Source organism: Cervus canadensis, chromosome 2 (assembly GCF_019320065.1).
Source record: "Cervus canadensis isolate Bull #8, Minnesota chromosome 2, ASM1932006v1, whole genome shotgun sequence".
Lineage (NCBI taxonomy): Eukaryota > Metazoa > Chordata > Mammalia > Artiodactyla > Cervidae > Cervus > Cervus canadensis.
The window spans coordinates 17,835,221-17,854,384 of NC_057387.1; the positions used below are offsets into that span (position 1 = coordinate 17,835,221).

At 48.1% G+C, this 19,164-nt stretch overlaps 2 protein-coding genes across 3 annotated transcripts; both read right to left on the minus strand.

Annotated features, from left to right (window-relative positions):
* Window positions 1-3,545: 3,545 nt before the first annotated feature.
* On the minus strand, window positions 3,546-7,337 carry SF3B4 (splicing factor 3b subunit 4). Its single transcript, XM_043457229.1, has 6 exons — window positions 7,196-7,337; window positions 6,612-6,740; window positions 5,836-6,378; window positions 5,311-5,517; window positions 4,157-4,330; window positions 3,546-3,957 (listed from the first exon to the last, which is right to left on the minus strand). Exons 1-6 carry the CDS (start codon window positions 7,227-7,229, stop codon window positions 3,770-3,772), a joined length of 1,275 nt encoding a protein of 424 aa, XP_043313164.1. The 5' UTR covers window positions 7,230-7,337; the 3' UTR covers window positions 3,546-3,769.
* A 755-nt stretch (window positions 7,338-8,092) lies between these two features.
* Window positions 8,093-17,155, minus strand: MTMR11 (myotubularin related protein 11). 2 transcript variants are annotated; one of them, XM_043457212.1, is made up of 17 exons: window positions 16,827-17,146; window positions 16,392-16,482; window positions 15,135-15,256; window positions 14,848-14,908; window positions 14,535-14,677; window positions 14,014-14,092; window positions 13,751-13,886; window positions 13,413-13,500; window positions 13,167-13,255; window positions 12,957-13,081; window positions 12,445-12,511; window positions 12,147-12,217; window positions 11,311-11,477; window positions 10,878-11,051; window positions 9,974-10,156; window positions 9,249-9,542; window positions 8,093-8,973 (listed from the first exon to the last, which is right to left on the minus strand). In XM_043457212.1, exons 1-17 carry the CDS (start codon window positions 16,890-16,892, stop codon window positions 8,827-8,829), a joined length of 2,103 nt encoding a protein of 700 aa, XP_043313147.1. In that variant the 5' UTR covers window positions 16,893-17,146; the 3' UTR covers window positions 8,093-8,826. The 2 variants fall into 2 exon arrangements, with proteins under 2 accessions (XP_043313147.1, XP_043313156.1); XM_043457221.1 differs by lacking the exon at window positions 10,878-11,051 and having other exon boundaries at window positions 16,827-17,155.
* Window positions 17,156-19,164: the final 2,009 nt, after the last annotated feature.

Genomic DNA, 19,164 nt, shown 5'->3' on the forward strand with positions numbered 1-19,164 from the left:
GCCTACAAACATTAAGGCCCCATGGTCTAGAGCCTGCATTGTCAATGGGAGTAGTATTGCCCCCTCCCAAGAAGTCAAAAATTGATACAGGGATGAGAATCTTAGATGTTAAATTGTTTGTGTCCTTCCAAAGGGCCATAGTATGTATACAGATACAATAGCATATTGGTGATATTAAAATTTCATGCATGGGGGAGGGCAATTACAAAAAATGTCAGAGGGTGTACTAAAAGACTAAAAACTAAAAGACAAACAGATATGTGAACTGAAGTAGCAAGGCGTACTCTGTTCAGATAATTGCTGAGCACTAGAGTCTGAAAGAACCAGAGGGTGGAGAGATAAAGGAGAGTTTAGGGGAGTCAAACTTGATAACTAGAGGAGGCACTCGGGAATCATTGAATGAATAAAAGCTCAGAGATGATTCTGAGAATAAATGCCTGAGAAAACAGTGGTTTGAATAAAGACAGTAGGGAATTCAGCAAAGGCACTAATTTACTCTATGACAGTGTGAATTCATCAACATGATATCAGAAAACAGCCAGAAATGCCTCATAGGAGTTCCCTGGTGGCCTAGTGGTTAGGATTCCAGGTTTTCACTGCCACAGCCCAGGTTCAATCTCCAGTCAAGGAAGTGAGATCTCAGAAGAATCCATTCATTTGATAGGTAACCTGAAGGCAGAAAGCACACAGAGACTGAGACAAAGCTTCCCAACACCTGGGGATGCTCCAGTGTTGGCCTCTGGTGTGTGGGGCCAGGATCCAGCTGCTGGCTATGCCAGGTTCCAAGCGTTTCTGGGACCTCAGCTTATGACCACATATAGCAGAACTCTGCTTGAAATTAAGGTGGTCAGTTCGTCCCCTTGTTACTCAGAAGCCTGGCCTCCAGTCATGATGTGAAATACCATGTCTAATCTTCCCCCAAATTTTTCATTTGGTCAATGTAAGTGCTGCATGCAGGCTCTCAGTTCCAGGAGCAGGGATGAAACCTGTATACCCTGCAGGGGAAGCACAGAGTCTTAACCCCTGAACCGCCAGAGAAGTCCTTCCCTCAAACTTTTGGCATATGTAATCAGACATCCACTATATGACTCAACCTGCACAGCTTCCAACACACTTCAAAGTCAACATACCCAAAATTGTGCTTATCATTTTTATCCTGCTTCCCCAAGTTCTTCCTGCTGCATACTCTCATTTTTGATTCCGCTCTTCCCTTTATTAATTGTACCCAATCTGATACCAAGTCCTAACTTGCCTTTTAAGTATCTCCCCACCAGAGGCTTCCCAATGGTAAAGTGGCAGAGTCCACCTGCCAATGCAGGAGACACAGGAGATGCTGGTTCAATCCCTGGGTCAGGAAGATCCCCTGGAGGAGGAAATGACAACCCACTCCAGTATGCTTGCCTGGGAAATCCCATGGACAGAGGAGCCTGGCGGGCTACAGTCCATGGGGTCGCCAAGTCGGACACAACTGAGCATCTGAGCACACACACACACTCTCTCACCTGAGCTGTTGCCAGATGCATAGCCTAACAGTCTTCGTCTCCCCCAAATCTACCCTCTATGGTGCAACCATGATTCTAAAACACCAAATCTGCCATCTCCTTGCTTAAATCCCCACTGTGGCTTCCCATCATGGAGCAGCTTCCTAGCCAGCGTGTCTTGACAATGATGTTAATTCCCTCAGCATTTTGGACTGCTAGGCAGAGCCTGGGATAGCTAGAATTCTTAAGTCAATAGTCTAAAGCCTGAAGCATCCTATCTGTGTGCTGTTTGAAATGTTCTCTGTGCCACAATGTGAGAAGGGCTGAGAACTAATCTTTGGGCACTCCCTGACTGGTTCTGACCTCACCCTGCCTCCAGCACTGAACAGCTTTAGCTTTAGCACATTAAACACTGTTACTTATCGGTCTCTTACTTCTGCTCAAAAGCATCCCACAGATCTGAAATGAGCTTCCCTTCATCTTTGTCTGAGAAGCTTCTAACCTTCAAGATCATTCAACTGTCATTCTCCCAGGAAATTTTCTTGGGACTTTCAGGGCAGGTTGGATACCCTTCCTTACGCTCTCCAAGTATTTTGTTTCAAAATAATCTCTTACGTATCAGTCTACTGCCCTGGTGGCTCAGACTGGTAGAGACTGCCTGCAATGTGGGAGACCCAGGTTTGATCCCTGGATTGGGAAGATGCCCAAGAAGGAAATGGCAACCCACTCCCGTGTTCTTGCCTGGAGAATTCCATGGACGGAGAAGCCTTGTGGGCTATGATCCGTGGGGACACAAAGAGTCAGACACAACTGAGTGACTAACACTTTCACACCCCCCTGGTAATGATCAGACAGCAGAACTGCCCTGCTCATCTTTGTATCTTCAGCGGCCACCAGCAGAGCCCTTGTGTGTACTTCATTACCTGAATGAGAATGATGCAAAAGAACAAGAGGGCCAGGCTTACCTTTTCTTGCCTAGAGTGTAAGAAAGTCCGTGGTTACATAAGCCAAAAAGAGCTTTGGAGATGAGGATGATATAACAGGATTAAATGTGGCAAAGGACAGAATAGGCCACTGGATTTGATCTAGTTACTTAAAAGTCTGAGCACAGATTTAAATATGATGGAAATCAGGTTTGGAAGGATTGAGGAGAAAAGAAATAGGAATAAGATACAAATCCCTTACCCAAGATATTTGGCAGTATAAAGAACAAAAGAAAATGAAGGATTACTGAATTCCTAGTCCCATTGCAATTGCTTTGCTACCATTTAAGATAAACTGTTCCACAGTAACATAGTATGCTTGAGAAATCCAGTTTCCCTCCATATCCCTTTCCCCAGTGGGTATCAATTTCCATTAGTTTATGGTTTATCCTTCCTTTTTCTGGCTGTGTAGCATGTGGGATCTTAACTCCCCGACTAGGGACTGGATCTGTGGTCCTTGCAGTGGAAGCACAGTCTTAACCTCTGGAGCTCCAGGGCAGCCCTAGCCTTCCAGTTTTAAAATGGAGACAAATGTATAATATACATTATGTGTCACCCTTTAGATAGGAAAACATTACACACTCTGTTCTACATGCTACTTTCTTCACTTAATATAGCCTCGTGATCTCTTCAATCAGTGTGTAGTCTCCCTCATTCCTTTTTACTGCTGCTGAGTACTCTATTGTATAAATTTACCAGTTTATTCAACCAGTTCCCTACTGACTGATATGAGAATTGTTTCCAATCTGTTATTACAAATAGTGCTGCAATGAATAGCTTTGTGCATGTTACTTCCTATTTTTGCCATCTTATTTCCAGGAACTTACTTCTCTTCTCACTTAATCCTCACAATAACTCTATGCCACAGACACTGGGTCTTCATCTTATGTATAACTTTGATGTAATGAATCAAGTGCTGCAGTACAGAGCAGTCCAGCACTTGCAATAGCACATTATAGAGTAAGTCTTTAAAACTTGGAATAAACACCCTCACTCCTACCTTACCGTTCTTCTCCCAATATACTGACATCTCTTCTCAGAGAAAAAGAAGTTATTCTGTCAAGTTAAGCACCACAAACGATAAACAAGGAGTTTAGTTTAATTTTCTCTGGGTATTTGTAAAACACTTAGGGCCAACATAGAAAAAATAATAATAATGAAGCCTCCTGTGAAAAAATTACACTTACAAAAGAAAGGCCTGAGAGGGATTAGCGCCTTAGCCCCTCCGAGCTATAGCAACTCTGATTGGTCCAAGGAAGTGAATAGATATTGGGAGGCTACGACAGGAGGAAAAACAATGAGAAATCACTGAGGGAGAGGGCCTCGAAGTGGGCCTCGAGGGGGAACTGGAGGTCGGGGAGTGGGTCTGGGTGGAGGGAGAGGCCCCCGCTGGTAGCCGTAGGGTGGAGGTCGTGGAGGGCCAGTGTATCCATGAGGAGGCATCAGTGGAGGAGGTCCACGCATACCATGCGGAGGCATAGGACCTGGGTGACCTGCAGGTAAAAAAGGAAAACTTAGTAAAAACAAGGAATAGAAGACAGTTCATATTGGGACAATGTAGGGAGAGGATACACAGGGAGACAGTGAAAAGAAATAGAAGAAAGAAAAGAAAGTGCAGGGGATAAGAGGTGTGACAAAAGAAGCTGCAAGAACAAAATGTGAGGATCAGGGAGGTGGCTAAAGACTACTCACCCATGGGAGAGCCAAATGGAGGCCCTCGGGGGGGCATGCCCATTGGAGGAGGTCCAGGATGAGGCATTCCAGGTGGTGGTCGGGGTGGTGGCTGTCCCCCAGAGCCAGGGGGCCCAGCGTGGGGGTGCCCTAAGCCATGAGGGCCATGGTGGGCCAGCTGCATCTGAGACATACCTATGAGGACACAAGACACAATGAGAAAGGAGACAAAAGAAAGTTAGACAGGAGGGCAAAGAAAACAAGACAGAGAAGAAAATGAACAAAGTGACATCAGATAGAATACAGAAATTAAAGCTGGTAAAAAGTGCCCTTATCCTTGACTCCATCCCAAGAGACTAAATCAACCAACTACCCAACGCTCCCTACTCCCTGAAGCCCGTTCCCTCCTTCCATGATTTAGGCACTGTAACAGTGCTGCAGAATGGCGTGATTATTCTACTGAATAGAATCTGGGAAGACAACAGAGACACCGTCACAGCAAAGATCTAATTCTTAAGGATGAACAGGAATTTTTCAGGTGGACAACAGAGTGGGAAAAGAACATTCCAGGCAGAAAAAAATCAGCAGGTGCAAAGCATGAATGTGATCAACAGCACAGTATGTTAAAGGAAAACCAGTAAAACAGCTTGCAGTTATGGAGTAAGCTGCAGGAGCCAGATCATGCAACGCCTAGAATGCTATGATAGCGAGTTTGGGTTTCATTCTGTAAGTAAAAGGGAACAACAGGAGAATTATGAGCAAAGGTGTGTGAATATCTGTATTTAAGAAAAATTACTCTAAGATAGTCAATCAAAGTAGAGATAACTAGAGTCAAAGTGTCAGTTAGGATATTACTAAAATAAATTAGGTGTGAAATAATGAGGATAGGAGATCCTGGGCTTCTCAGGTGGCGCTAGTGGTAAAGAACCCACCTACCAATGCAGAAGAGCCTGTTGTTCTCTTTGGTAAAACTTAAACAAGAAATGAAGACAGCATGATGGTTGTTAAAATAAACAGTAAAGTAGCTTGCGTTTATTTTCATAAAAGAATGTCTGAAAGAAAGGAGAGCTTGGGCACTATCTAATATTGTTAAAGGACAAAGAACAGCAGCATTAAGTACTGACAGAGCTCTTCCACCAAGCTCTTCCCTCTCCTTCCCAGCAAAGAACACCCACCTGGATGGGGCATCCCACCCGGTGGGAATGGGTGAGGATGTGAGTGTCCGTGTCCAGGATGTCCAGCCCCTGGGGTTCCCGCTGATGGGGGGCCATGTCCTCCAGCCCCAGGAGGCATAGGTGGTGGTGGCATGGCTGGGGGTATCCCAGGAGGAAGGGCTCCAGGAGGCGGTACTGGAGGTGGAAAGGAGCCAGGAGGAGGCATGCCTATAGAGAAAACGGAAAAACAGTTAAAGATAGTGAGCAGAGAGTGCCTTTAGAAAGCCTGTTCCATCCTGGCCTCTCCAGGCAGAATGAGCTCTTTTCCCCTCCTCCCAGCTCTCTAAAGTCAGAAGCAACATTAAATGACTCGAACAACCACCTTCTGGAGAAACTCAACAACTTTCTTCCCACCACAATCATCATCCCTCAACCCCTTTCTCATCACCTAATGAGTCAATGTCCCCTCCTTGCCAGGTTCTTTTTCCTTCTTCCTGGCCCCACCCTTCCCAACCCAAGACAAACATTTTTTATCAAAAGCTTTACCTGGTGGAGGAAGCCCAGATCCCAATGATGATACCACAGGATTGGGAGCAGATGGTGGAGGGGGTGCATCTGCAAACAGCTGATGCGGGCGGTCAGCCTGGGAGAGTGGGTTCTGTGCTGCCAGAAGTCTTTCAGCGGCTGAGCCATGGCGCTCACCCTTGGAGTCCTTCTTGAATGCATAGGACACAGTGATTGGGCGGTTACAGAGGTACTGCCCATTCATGGCCTCAATCGCTGCATCCGAAGCATCAAATGAAGCAAAATTAATAAAAGCATAACCTTTGGAGTTGCCTGTGTCAGGGTCCCGCATAATCTTGGGGGTTTGTAAGATGACCCCAAAGGCGCTAAAAGTATCATAAAGCAACTTCTCATCAATCTCTGGGTCCAGGTTCCCAATAAAAATGTTGGCCCCCACATCCAGGTTTTTGTTGTGAGCTGATGCCTTGTTCACCCGGATTGGCTTCCCATAGAGTTTGATCATGTTCATGATCTTAATGGCATAGTCAGCATCTTCCTCACTCAAGAATTCCACAAAGCCATAGCCTGGGGAAATGGAAAAGAAGAAGTTAGCAACTGAAGTGATTAAAAACGAGTTTATAACTCATTTGCCTTCTAAAGCACAAAGGATAAGAAATAAGAATCCCAACTTCAATTGAGAATAGTTCCAGAAACAAAGTCTTTAGTTTGCTCACTCCAAAACAGTTAACACCACTGGGGACCTCCAGGAGCAGTCTGTCCCCTCTTATTCATAACTGCACTTTTTGCCGTGTACTCACCTTGGTGCTGACCAGTGACTCTATCTTTTGGCATGTGCGTGTTCACTACTGGCCCTGCCTGGAGAAATAGTTCCCACAGCAGTGGTTCGCTAACCTTCTCATCGAGGCCGCCCACGTACACAGTGGCATCTGGAGGACAGGATTAGGAGGTGAGGACAGAGATGAGGGGAAATAGGGAGGTAGCGGTAACATGAAGATGGAACCCAGGCAGAGGAAGTGGGGGTGGAGATGGGGTAGAAGAGCAAAGAGTAAGAAAAAAAAAAAAAGGCGTTAGATTAAGCTTTTAGAAGTTCCTCCTTTTCAGAAAATAGACATTCTTAAGTCTAATTTAGAGTTACGGTGCAAGTTCACTCTGTAACTTTTCTTTGTCTTTCTTTTTTTTTTTTTTCCTGAGTGGGAAGGCAGCAGAGGCTAGGACACAGCATCACAACTACAGGCCTCAAGCCTGTCCATCCCGTCCCCATAAGGCATCGGGACCAGTCTCGCGCCCTTCGGAAAGGTAAAATCTCCCGCCCCAGCGGAAACATTGCTACGAGGTCCCCCAAACCCCCAGAGTCCATTCTGGGTTTGTCCCCTCCAGTCACCCTGGTTTCGCTCGGAGATCGGCCCGGCCGCCATGGCGAAAGCGCTCCCGCCGTCTCCAGGCAGCGATCCCGCCCCCTGACCTCAGTCACTACCTCTACTTCCGAGGCGAAGGCTGGCGTGAGGTGGTGGGCGGGGCCGCGGCAGGGGAGGGGCCGGAAGCGGCCTCGGCCATCTTAGAAAACGCTGGGACTGGAAGCGGCTGAGGCAGTGGTGCACTTCAGTCCACGGTCCTGTGCAGAAGTGCTGCTGTGAGCGGATAGGGCGGGGAACGTGAAAAGGAAAGGTTCTGTGTCTTTTAAGGCAATGTTAGAAGTGAAAGGGTCACACTGCTCCCGAAAGTGTCACTTCAGAAGCTGGGAGAACAAAACTTTTGTTTTCATGTGTTTTGTAGCCTTTTTTCCCCTCTTAGGAGGGTGTGCAGAGGAACCCCTCAACGCAGGGCGTGGGGACAACCGTCCACTCCAGTCCGCAGTCCTTGAACAGATGCGGCCTCACAGCCCAGGCCTGGGCTTGAGGTATTTCCTTTTTCCTCAGGGAGGGAATTATGGAATGTCTGAGCTCGCCTAGTCACTGCATAGAGGGTGAGGGGAACCTGAGGCTCGGAGGTGGGGTGGTACCGAAGCTGACGGGGATTTGATACTGAAGCCCAGAGGCCTCGACCTCGACCTCTAGAGCACACCCTGAACCCCAGCAACATCTGGGTGTGCCTTTGCCCCGTCTGCACGGAAGAGAGGACCTTAAATTGTGAATCCTGCAGCGCCTCACGCAACCCAGCCCCTTACTTCCTTAGCAGTAGTATGGTCGATGCGGTCCCTTCGTGGGTCACATTCCCTTCCCTCCTCTCCCACCACTTCCTTACTTAAGGTTCCTTTAATCAGACACAAATAATGCCAGCGGCGTGTATAAATATTGTGCTTTAATGAACTCCTTAAATAGAAATGTCACCACGAAAATATATAATTGGAAGAGATGGGGTGTCCCATGTATACTCCATACCCATTGAAAACTATAATGGAAGAAATAGAAATTGGAATTAAAGCAGCAGCAAGAGGAGGTGAGAAGGAGGCCTGTAGGCCATCTTGTTAGCACTGATAAACAGTATACCTGGTTATCACAATTTACCAGCGCGATATCCAAAATTTCCATCCCAAAGGCATGGACTTGCCCTGAAAAAAGAAGTGTTCTGGATTGTTTTTGTTTCTTAATTCTTCAAATGACAAGAACTATTTAAACCAAACAAGGCAGGGTAAGAGTTGGATAAGGTTAGCACCGCTTATCTGCAATAGAAACTCAGGTCAGTGATGTTGTTTATGAAAGCCGAGGCAGCAAGACCAGGTAAGAAAAACCAAAGTGAAGTCGCTCAGTCGTGTCCGACTCTTTGCGACCTCATGGACTGTAGCCTAACAAGATCCTCCGTTCATGGGATTCTCCAGGCAAAAGTACTGCAGTGGGTTGCCATTTCCTTCTCCAGGGGATCTTCCCGACCCAGGGATGGAACCCTGGTCTCCTGCATTGTAGGCAGACCCTTTACCGTCTGAGACACCAAGAAGTCCAAGAAAAACCGAAGGATTAGACAAAACTCTCCCTCACCCCAGACCACCTTCTGTCCTGCCCCGTGAGAAAGCCAATTTCAACAGGATTGGGAGAGAATGGTATTTGGGTTTCTTTTCTTGGAGTGATCCTCGGGAGATATCCGTGGTGTCCATTTCCTTAATAACTCCTGAAGGTGGGATAGCTCCTCCTGGAGACCAGAGATTGTGGGAGCTGAGAGGCCCATCTGGGAAGAGGGTGAAGAGAGGCAGAGAGGATCCTTAATTCTTAGTTCCCTTTCCCCCTCCAACTCTGCCCTAGGTTCCACTTGATATAAGCCAGAAGCAGTTTTCCCACACTCCCAAATCTATCCACTTTGATACCAATAGGAATGGTATCTCACTTCCCAGTCCCCCAAACCCTTGCCCTTCTGCCTCCTGGAAACATCTGGTTTCTCCTAGAATATCTGGTTCAGCAGTCAGACCCCTTCTCCCACTCCCAATTTTTGTCTTCCCTTCGCACCTGGACCTCAGGCCTTCCCCTCAGGTAGCAGCGTCTCCAGAGCCTGATCTGGGGTCCCAGACATCCAGGCAGCAGCAGTCCCGGGGGTAAAGGGCAAGCACCCCAATGTGAGGGGAGCCCCCACTCCTGATCAGCCAGGCTTTCAGAAGAAATAGCAGGTCGAGGGAGCCAACGAGAAGAGACTGCCAGCAGGGAGGGACTGTCCCGCCAAGGACAGAGTTGATTCAGGGGTGTCAGGGCCCCTCTAGAGAAGAGCCACACAGAACTGGGGGGGCCCGGAACCATGAAGCTTGGCTAAGGAGGAAAGGGAAATCAACTGGCAACCTAGAAACCTGATGACCCCAGTTTCCCCAACCTGGGTCATGAAGTAATGTCCAGCTGTCATACTGCACACTGCACCGGTGATCAAAGTACAAGCCTCCCCCTGAGAACACTTTATCTGCTCTCCTGATTATACTTCAAACTAGGCCTCAGGACTGATTAAAGTTGATTTTAGGAAAACATAAAAATGTGTGCATGAGACAGGAAGACTAATAAGAATGAGGAGGATAAAAAAAGATGCCGTTTGTGATTTCTAGGATTTCTGTCTTCCTGGGGACAGTTAGGACTATAAATGGCAACTAACAGAAGGGGAATGAGGAACTCAGACACTATCACTTCTCCTCATCTAGTAGGATGAGCCTGTGAGAAAAATCAAAGGAATTTAGGAACTTTGGACACCTTACCTGCTGTCTAGGGAGCCAGGAATCTGGGCAGTGTTCTGGGTCATAGCCAGGATTATGGAATTGTAGTATTTGTTTATTGCTGTAGCGTAAATTCCAGTCCCAGACAGATAGCTGTGGGTTAATAGAGTTCCCAGCCAGGGGCTGGGAGTACCCAGCAGTATAGACTTGTGTATAGTTGTTGAACTAGATGGAGGAAACAAGAAGAGGAAGGTTAAACAAAAATATATAATCCTCCCCAGTTTAGAGATAAATCGTGAAACTCATCTGTTACTCTAAGAATCAGATGTAAGGCTTCCCTGGTGGCTCAGTGGTAAAGAATCCACCTGCCAGTACAAGAGGCACAGGTTGGATCCCTGGTCCGGAAAGATCTCATCTACCTTGGAGCAACTAAGCCTGAGCACCACGACCATTGAGCCTGTGATTTAGAGCTTGGGAGTCACAACTACTGAGCCTACATGCCACAACTGCTGAAGCCAACACACCTTAGAGCCCCATGCTCCGCAACAAGAGAAGCCACCGCAATGAGAACTCCATGCACCACACCTGGAGAATATGCCCCCACTCCCCAGTCGCTGCAACTAAAGAGCCCACTCAGCAATGAGGACCCAGCACAGCCACACACAAAGAAACAAATCAGATGTAGGGTGAAAGTCCGGTCCTGAAAGAAAGCACCAGTCTCCTTCCCCTTTCCCACCCACAGACCACTTTTCATATTCAAGAGTAAACTTCAGAGAGTAGTTCTTTTGTTGGCCATACTGCACAGCTTGTGGGATCCCAGTTCCCCGACCAGTAATTGAACCTGGGCCATGGCAGTGAATGCCCAGAATCCTAACCACTAGCCCACCAGGAGACTCCCAGAGAGTACTTAATGGGTGGGGGAAAGCCAAAAATGCAAGTCGCTGACCTGTCCACTCTGCTTTCCACGCTCCCAGGGAGTGTCTCTCAAGAATGTAAGGGTGTCAGGAACTCTGACACTGTCATGAAGAGCAAGAAGGAAGAACTCAGAAAATTCAAACTCAGCTGGAAACTGCTGGAGGAGCTGCCAGACGCAATCAAGGAAGAGGAGAAACACTGGGGCCTGAGAAGAGGGAAATTTAAGAGGTTGGAAGGGGTTGTGGGGACTTAAATGGGGAGGATGAGTGACGTGGGAATGGGGACACTAAGGTGGTCAGGGAGTGGAAATTAGTTGAGGTGGGGGGTTGTGGTCCCTCATCTGGATCTCCTTTCAAGCTCAGCCCAACCTCAGACCCAATTTGGACCTAATTCACCTCCTATGGATTTTAGTATGTCATTTCCTCATCCCTGTACTTCTTAATACCCTCCCCAAACATTCTCACCTCTTCACTGGCCCCAGATCCCCCAAGTCGGGTCAGGAAAGGATGTCCAGCTGCCACCCACTCTCGTTGCACTAGTGACTGGAAGCCAAGCAGTGTTCGGGCTTCAGGGGCTGAAAGCAGCTGGACGAGTGAAGAGAGGAGGCCATTGAAATCACGATCACCGCGCTCTGGGTGATAAAGAGGGATAAGGGACAAAGAAAGAAAGGCCAAGAAACTAGGGCAGAAGAGAGTGAGAAAAGAAAACATGGCAAGAGGAAGTAAGAGGCACAGAGGGGGAAAGTTTTGGGTAGGTAGGATTGAGAGGGCACATAAAAGTGAAGAGAAAACAAAGACCTTGAGTGATTCACTTCATATACTCCACCAAGATAGAAATACCCAGCTTCACATGTAGGAAGCAGAATCAAATGCCAAACCAGTTTTCCTCATTTTCCTTCCCCCGCCCCCAATCCCAGTCCCCATCCACTGATGGAAGGACAAGAACAGAAGGCTGAGAACCTCTTTGTTAGGAACCACAAGCTTAATGGGGAGGCAGAAGTAGCACTGAAACACGAGTGAAAGTGAAGTCGCTCAGTCGTGTCCGACTCTTTGCGACCTTGTGGACTGTAAGCCTACCAGGTTCCTCCATCCATGGGATTTTCCAGGCAAGATACTGGAGTGGGTTGCCATTTCCTTCTCCAGAGGATCTTCCCACGAGTAGTGCCTAGCAAAATGAGAGGAGGATGCCAGCACTGGAAGGGGACAAGGAAACTTTCTAGATCTCCCTTCCTGAGCAGAATCCAGTCAGGTGAGTAAAGAAAAATGGCAAGGAATGGAGTGGGTTGGCCCAAGAAACTCACCTTGAAGTACTACAGAGCGAACCCTGGATGTCACTAAGACTGAGATGTCACTGGCCTTTCGAAGACAAGACCTGGAGGGTGGGCGAGGAAGAGAAGAGAACAATAGGCCTAGAGGAAGGGAGTGATGGGTCATGGGATACTATGGAGGCGGACTCCCAATTCCTGCCGCCCTGCCCCACCTTCTAAGGAGCAACAAATAACAGTCTTCTTGGGGAACCAAGGAGAGTTAATGGAAGACTGAGGAGTCCAGGTTAACAGAAGTTTGAATTATAAATCATGCCAGAAAAAGATGGAGCACCTGGTGTAGTCCAACCATCGTGTTCCTTCCAGAGCTGAGAGCCATTTATCCTCAGCCACAGATGAATCTGAGAGAGTGCAGAGGAGTCAGAAGGGCAAAGAGATAAGGAGAACTGGGGATTCAGGGTCCAGAATTAAGGGGTAATAAGTTGGGTAGTTGTTGCTTATGGGGAAAGGAATGAGAAGTAACTATAAATGGCCATGAGGTTTCTACAATTAAGTTGTGATGGTTGTACAACATTGTAAATACAATGAAATGCATTGAATTGTACACTCAAGATGGGTGAAGGGTGAATTTTAGGGTATGTAAATTATATTTCAATAAAGCTGCCTTAAAAAAAAAATGTTGGGATCAGGAAGATAGGAAATCAATGGGTCTGTGGGAATTGGGAGTTGAGTGGAAAACGAAGGATTATTGGGCTGAAGGAGTACTCATCCATATCAGGCAAAAGGGCAAACCAGGTTAGGGTCAACAGACCTAGAGGTGGGGTGAGGGGTCAAAGTTTATCTCACCAGGCAGGCAGAGGGCCCTCAGCCTCAGGTGGGCAAGTTGGACATCTGCAAGACTAGGCAGCTCATCCATGGTGTCTACCAGGACAACGTCTGAATGCCCAGCCTGAAGCATGGACTCCACTGCTCTGGAGGGAAGGGAATCAGAAAGTAAGAGAAGGTGTCTGCCCCTCACATCTAACCCTCGATTCTGCTTATCAAACCTCCCCTCACCTGATATCCTCCTTGTTGGGGTCACTGGCTGTATAGAAGCCCCCACAACGAAGAAGATCACTGCCCCCAGGGTGATGCCAGGACAGGCGCTTCACATGGATGAGAGAAGGATCACTGAGGGAGAAACTCCTAGCCCCACCCTACCCTTGCCCCAGCACTGACCTCAAGGATCCCCTCCCTTCACAATGACCCCTAACACCCCATGACCCTCTAATCCCCCAATATTACCATCATCCCCACACTGACCGGTCCACGGCCCTGATGGAAGTGGCCAAATGCTCTCCTGACCTCACTGTCCAGAGTTCGGTTAGGGACCCAGAAGTAACGGGGGAGGCTGTGAAATTGAGAGTTATGTCACAGCCTGGCCCAGTACTTCAATACAATGCAAACCTGTCGTTACAAGGAAGTTGCTTAGGAGGCATCATTCTGAAGGACCTCAGGTTTAGAGATCTAGAAGATAAGGGGGCTGGCTTTGTGGACATCCTTGGAGGCTGGAGTTTGTGGGAAGTGCCAAGTTCTAGAAGATCAGAGTAGCGTGGGAAGATTGATGGGGCAGCACGGGGTTGGGTGGACTGGGGCATCACCTGGTGGCTACGTCGAACCTCTCATTGACAGTGCTGACTCTCCAGCCCCTGGCTGCCTGCTTTTTCCGCTCAGTCTCCCAGTCTTCTATTGTCTCCAAGAGGGGAATAGGTGGTTTTCTGGAGTCAGAACTCTGGCCTAGGGCAGGAGGTCAGCACAAGAGGAGGAGGAAGACGAACCAGAGACAGCTTAGCTCTTCTGTCTCCAGCCAGCTTCTGCTTTTCAGACTCTACCCTTTCCTTACCCCCAAAGCACCCTCACTCACCAGCCTTGCTCAGGGTTATCCCTGCATACTGTTGGGCTAGACTGTTCTGAGCTCTGGCTTGGACAATGGCCATGGTCACCTGTGGAAGAAAGGACAGCCCATCCTTTGCCTCAGACTAAAGTAAAAAGGAGGCAATAAGGCTCATATGTTGTTTCACTGTCTTGGCCACTAATAGAGAAGAAAAGTGAAGACTGTCCCTAACAAAGGGAGCCTCCACTGGTCATGAACACTGGAGTCAGGAAAACACATTTAGAACCACAAAATGACAGAATGGTAGTGCTGGGAGGAATCTTGGGAATAATCTTGTCCAACCCTCCCTGTTTTTCAAAGGAAGACACTCATCCACAGTTACACTCCTCAGGCCTTTACTCTCACCATACTCTCATTTTAGTCTTTCCTAGAGGAGAGAAGCAGAGAGAATGATGAGAGGGATCTTGAGAGATGGGACTATTGGGGATTGCGAGGGAAAGGATCCCAAGATTCTAAGGGGAGGAGGGATTCTTGGGTTGAAGACCTCTTACCTGAAAGGCCTGAGGCTCTAGTCCTCCAGCCTCAAAACCGACTCTGAGTAGCCGGAAGTCTTGGCCATGAATCAGAATCTCCTCAGGGATAAATTTAAGCAGGGACCCTGGTCGGAGGAGCTGGACTCGGGAAGGGCCATTCACTGAAGTCAAGAGTTAAAGAGTGGTATAGCCATGAATCAGGGTCCCTCTAGGAGGAACTCTTCTAGCCCATCCCACTCCATCCACTCAGTCTGTCCTCTGAGAATACAGGAAGGATGAGGAAGGGTTCCAGCACCCACAGTGAGCCCTTTCACCAAACCGCCACACTTACCAGCTTCTAATCGCCCAATGTTGGCCAGGGAAAAATCATACTCACTGCTCAGGGGAGTCTCCTAGAAGAAGCACATGACTGATGCTAAAGACATGTGAAGTCTCATTCATTGTCCTATCTTGACAGCCCTAACCTCCCTAGAGATGCTTCCCAACAACAATCCTTGATACTCTTAGAAGACAGCCCTTTAAGCATAACTCTCTCACTTCTATAATGTTTGTCTAAATCTTCTAGACTCCCTTTCCACTTGCCACTAGTTGTCCTTTCCACTGCCGTAACCTCCTCACCTGACTCCGCTGCCATCCACAGGGCTGGAAGGTGACCCTCAAGTTGCTGCAGATCAGGGTTCCAGGCATTTCAGGTTCCAGCCCCTTCCTCACCCCTGGGGCCCATGCTAGAATCCGCTCCCCTGCAGGGCAAGAAGGGAAGCCAGGTTATGACTGTTCGCAGTGTTGCCCCCACTCGTATACACACACTCCTCTCAGACATTCTGTAGCAGAAACTAGTTGAGTCACTCCATTATGTTAGCCCTTGAGTGAGTGAGTGAGTGAAGTCGCTCAGTCGTGTCCGACTCTTTTCCCCCATGGACTGTAGCCTACCAGGCTCCTCCCTCCATGGGATTCTCCAGACAAGACTACTGGAGTGGGTTGCTATTTCCATCTCCAAGGAAGAAGCCTTGGAGAAGGTTAGCCCTTAGGCAGCCCTTATTCTCTCCACTCACTCAACCTAGCCATGTTTGTTCTCCCTCTCTTTCTTGCTTAATTGCACTCTGAAAATGATTGCCTTCTGGCTACTTGATGTTTACCCCTCCAAGACAACCTTCCCTTGGAAGCTTTCCCTTTCCTTGGGAGCTTTCTTCTTTCCAGAAGGAATGTCATAGGACAATGACCTTGAGGACCACCAGAACCTGTTCTGGAATGGCCCCAAGCCAGCTCTAATGATTCCAGTGACTCCAAGAGGAGAAGAATGCAAGTCTACATCAACCCTTATCCTTATCTTCAGTCCCATTTCCCACCCTAAAACTATAAGACCTCTTCCAACTTCCCAGGAAGGGAAAGGGCACAGTCTTGAGAGCGTTAGCTTGCTGTGGCCCCGTTTGCCTGGCAAAGTAATAAAGCTACTCTTTTCTACTCTTTTTTTTTTTTTTTTCTTTTCTTTTCTACTCCTTTAAAGCTCTCTCTCCTTTAAACCTCTTTCTATTCAGTGTAGGTGAACAGAGGCCAGTTTTTCTGCAACAGGGGAATCTAAAGAGGAAAGACCAAGATTCCTCCCTAACCCCACAAGAATGAAAGCTTAGGAGGAGAGATTTTAGGCCCTCAAATATTTTTGAATAAGTTAATGAGAGGAGGAGTAACGTCAAGAAAACAGAGGGACCATCAAGCTCCTAGCCAGCCCTGGGCAGAGAATAGAGCAAACTTTAGGCAAAAGCACTTTGAGCCAGAAGAGGAATACAGAGGTATCTTTAGTGAGGTTTGAAACAGGGTTTGAGGAGTGTGAAATTTGGAACAGTCTGGAAATCAAAAGTATTGGGAAGGCATTATTACCTGGGAGGCCTCCAGAGGCCAGGCAGCTGCCCAGCTGACGACTCCTGGGCTCTGGCATCCCAGTCCCCTGCACAGACTTCGGTCCAGAGAGCTGTGAAGGGTGTAGGGTTAATCCCCAAGCTTCTCTGGTCCTGGAGTCTGGGCTTACTTCAGCAGCCACCCTGGAGGCCTACACTCAGACTCTCAGGAGACACTGCGATCAGTGGCTGTGGAGAGCTCAGGACAGGCGTCAGCAGAGAGTTAAGGAAGGGAGGGGCTGGTTAATGGATAATGAGACAATGAACTTGAGACTGCAAAAAAGACCAAGCACCATCAACCAGAGGTTGATATGAGACATACCCTCCGCCTCTAGATTCTTTTCTTTTTCTCCACATCACCCCCATTCGCACCCTCTATATGACAAACCCTTCCCCCAAGCCGTTTTCCTCTCCTTACCCCCATCTCTGGCTCCTCCTTCTGGGGGGCGATGTTGAAACTCTGGCCCCGGCCCCCCCACCACATTTTTCTGGCTCCATCCGGGGATGGAGCAGTCAAGGGTGGAAAACCTCGAGGATGCTCAAGCCCCTTGAGGAGAGGCTGAATCCTGTGGCTAGCAGGAGGGAAGTCAGGGAGAGGGGCAGGAGGAAGATTCAAGGGAAAGGAGCATTTGAGGTGCAAGGAGCACGATTTGGGGTCTTTTGAAAGGTGTGTCCAGTCCAGCTAGAGAAGGCTCCACGGAAACTTCAGTCGACTCTGGAGAGGGCGGAAGAGATGCCCAGCCCCTTAAAGGAGAAGACACACAATTTTGGAAAAGTGGAAAGTGGAGGAGCCTAAGAAAGGTGAGGGAAAATTGGGGAACTGAGAAAATAACCACATTCCCTTCTTTACTCCAAACCCAGATCCTACCCTCTTTCTGTTCATGAGCTTTGGGGACTATTTGAGTGAAGCAGTAATGACAAGTATTAAACTGAAATCATTTGGGCCACTTCCCTGGACTCTCACTGATGGCTTCCCTGGGAAGCTGTTTTTGTCTTCTTTAAGGGGATGCGAGGAATGATTAGAAGTACTTCAGGTCTCCTTACCACCTCTCCTGACAGTCTGAACTAAAGTGGTTGAGAAGAAATAAATGGAAATTGGCCGTCGGGATTTTTGCCTGGGGAAGCCCAAGAATTGGGGTGGGGGCAAGTGGAAGTGTTTTTGTATATTCTTCTCCAGAGAGCGTGAAACATATCTCATGTGAAGGGTGCAGTGGAAAAGTAGGGAGAGAAACTGAAATATCTGCAGGATGCTGACACAGGTACGGGTACATGCAAGTTCTACGGCTGGGGGTGGGAGGCCCAAAGAAACACACACACACACACACACAAGAAACACACACACACACACACCCCATCCAAACAATTGGAAACTAGAGCCCATTCCAGGTACAGGAGCCCTCCCTCCAACCCAGACATCAGATCTCCAAATTAATGATTCATGTTGAGGACTTTGAAAGCTGAGGGCTGGAACCCTCTGTTCAGTGCAACAGTCCCATCCCCCAACCCTCCCCCTTGAAACCCAAGAAGCAAAGATGGGTGGGGAAGGCTGTAGGAGAGAAGTAAAGGAACATTAACTAGGGTAGGTATGCAAAAATCTACCTTTAGATATGAAAAAGACAAGATACAAAATAAGAAATTACTGAGCTGCTGTTTTATTGATTTTGAGTTTGTACAGAGGCAGCAGTCCTTAGGTGGGGTCCCCAGTTTTCCAGAGTGACACTCAACTCTCCTCCCCCCAGCACACACACCCTTCCGGCCTCAGTTTTGAAAAGTTCCCTGTCTTGGCTGCAACTGTGGAAATAGTGAAGATATCGTGAGACAGGGAGTCCATCTGGAACAAAGAGGCATACACCTGCTAGGAAGGCGTCCCAGAAGCCTGATTCTACAAGTCCTAAGAGCTGCTACATTCCCCACCCCCACCTGCATTCCATCAGCCTCAATCCCTCGCGGGAAGAAAATATTTCCCAAGGTCTGTGGCAATAGAAAAAGGTGTGTACCACAATTTAAAAATCCATTATCCACTTTCCTTCTCCCCACCACCCTTCAGTCAAGAGCCTCATTCTATTCTTTAATACTTGAGGTGTAGAACAGCAGGAGAATAGAGAAAACATGAGGGGGGATGGGGGAAGGTCAGAGCCAGAAAAAAGACGGGTGACTTGGATCAGCATCTAACCAGGAATGCAAAGGGGACAGCAGCTGAGTGTTAAGTAACAGGAGGACCCCCACCCCACCCCGCCTCTGACCACCCCCCACACCCCCAGTGGATGTTTAGGGGATGAAAGGAATGGTGGAGAGGCAAGTGTCTGTATCAGATTTTTCCATTTTCAGAATCCTGGTCTGGTTGCAGGTTTGTGCCAGGAGTGAAGGCTGCCGGGAGGGGCAGCTAGAGGAAGGAGGTGGAGCTGAGTGACTCACAAGATGAATCATAGATCCAGTTATAAGCACAGAAAGAGGCCAAGGTCCTCCCCACCCTGCTCCTCTCTGCGCTACTGGCAGCCAGCTTCCCTTCCTCTTTTCTAGCAACCCTTACCCAAGTGGCCAGTAAAGGGAGGGATTGTGGAGAAAGTCTCCATGGAGGGTATCCTAATATTTTGTTAATCCACTTAAGTTCAGGGGGCAAAACAGCCTGTGATTTCTACAAAGCGAAAGAAACAGACTGCCTGTATGAGTCACTGAATCTGTAGTTGAAGGGCCTGGAGGGAAAAGGAAATTAGAAAAATCTGTGGTGCAGGTGATTCCAGGACGAGAAGGGACTA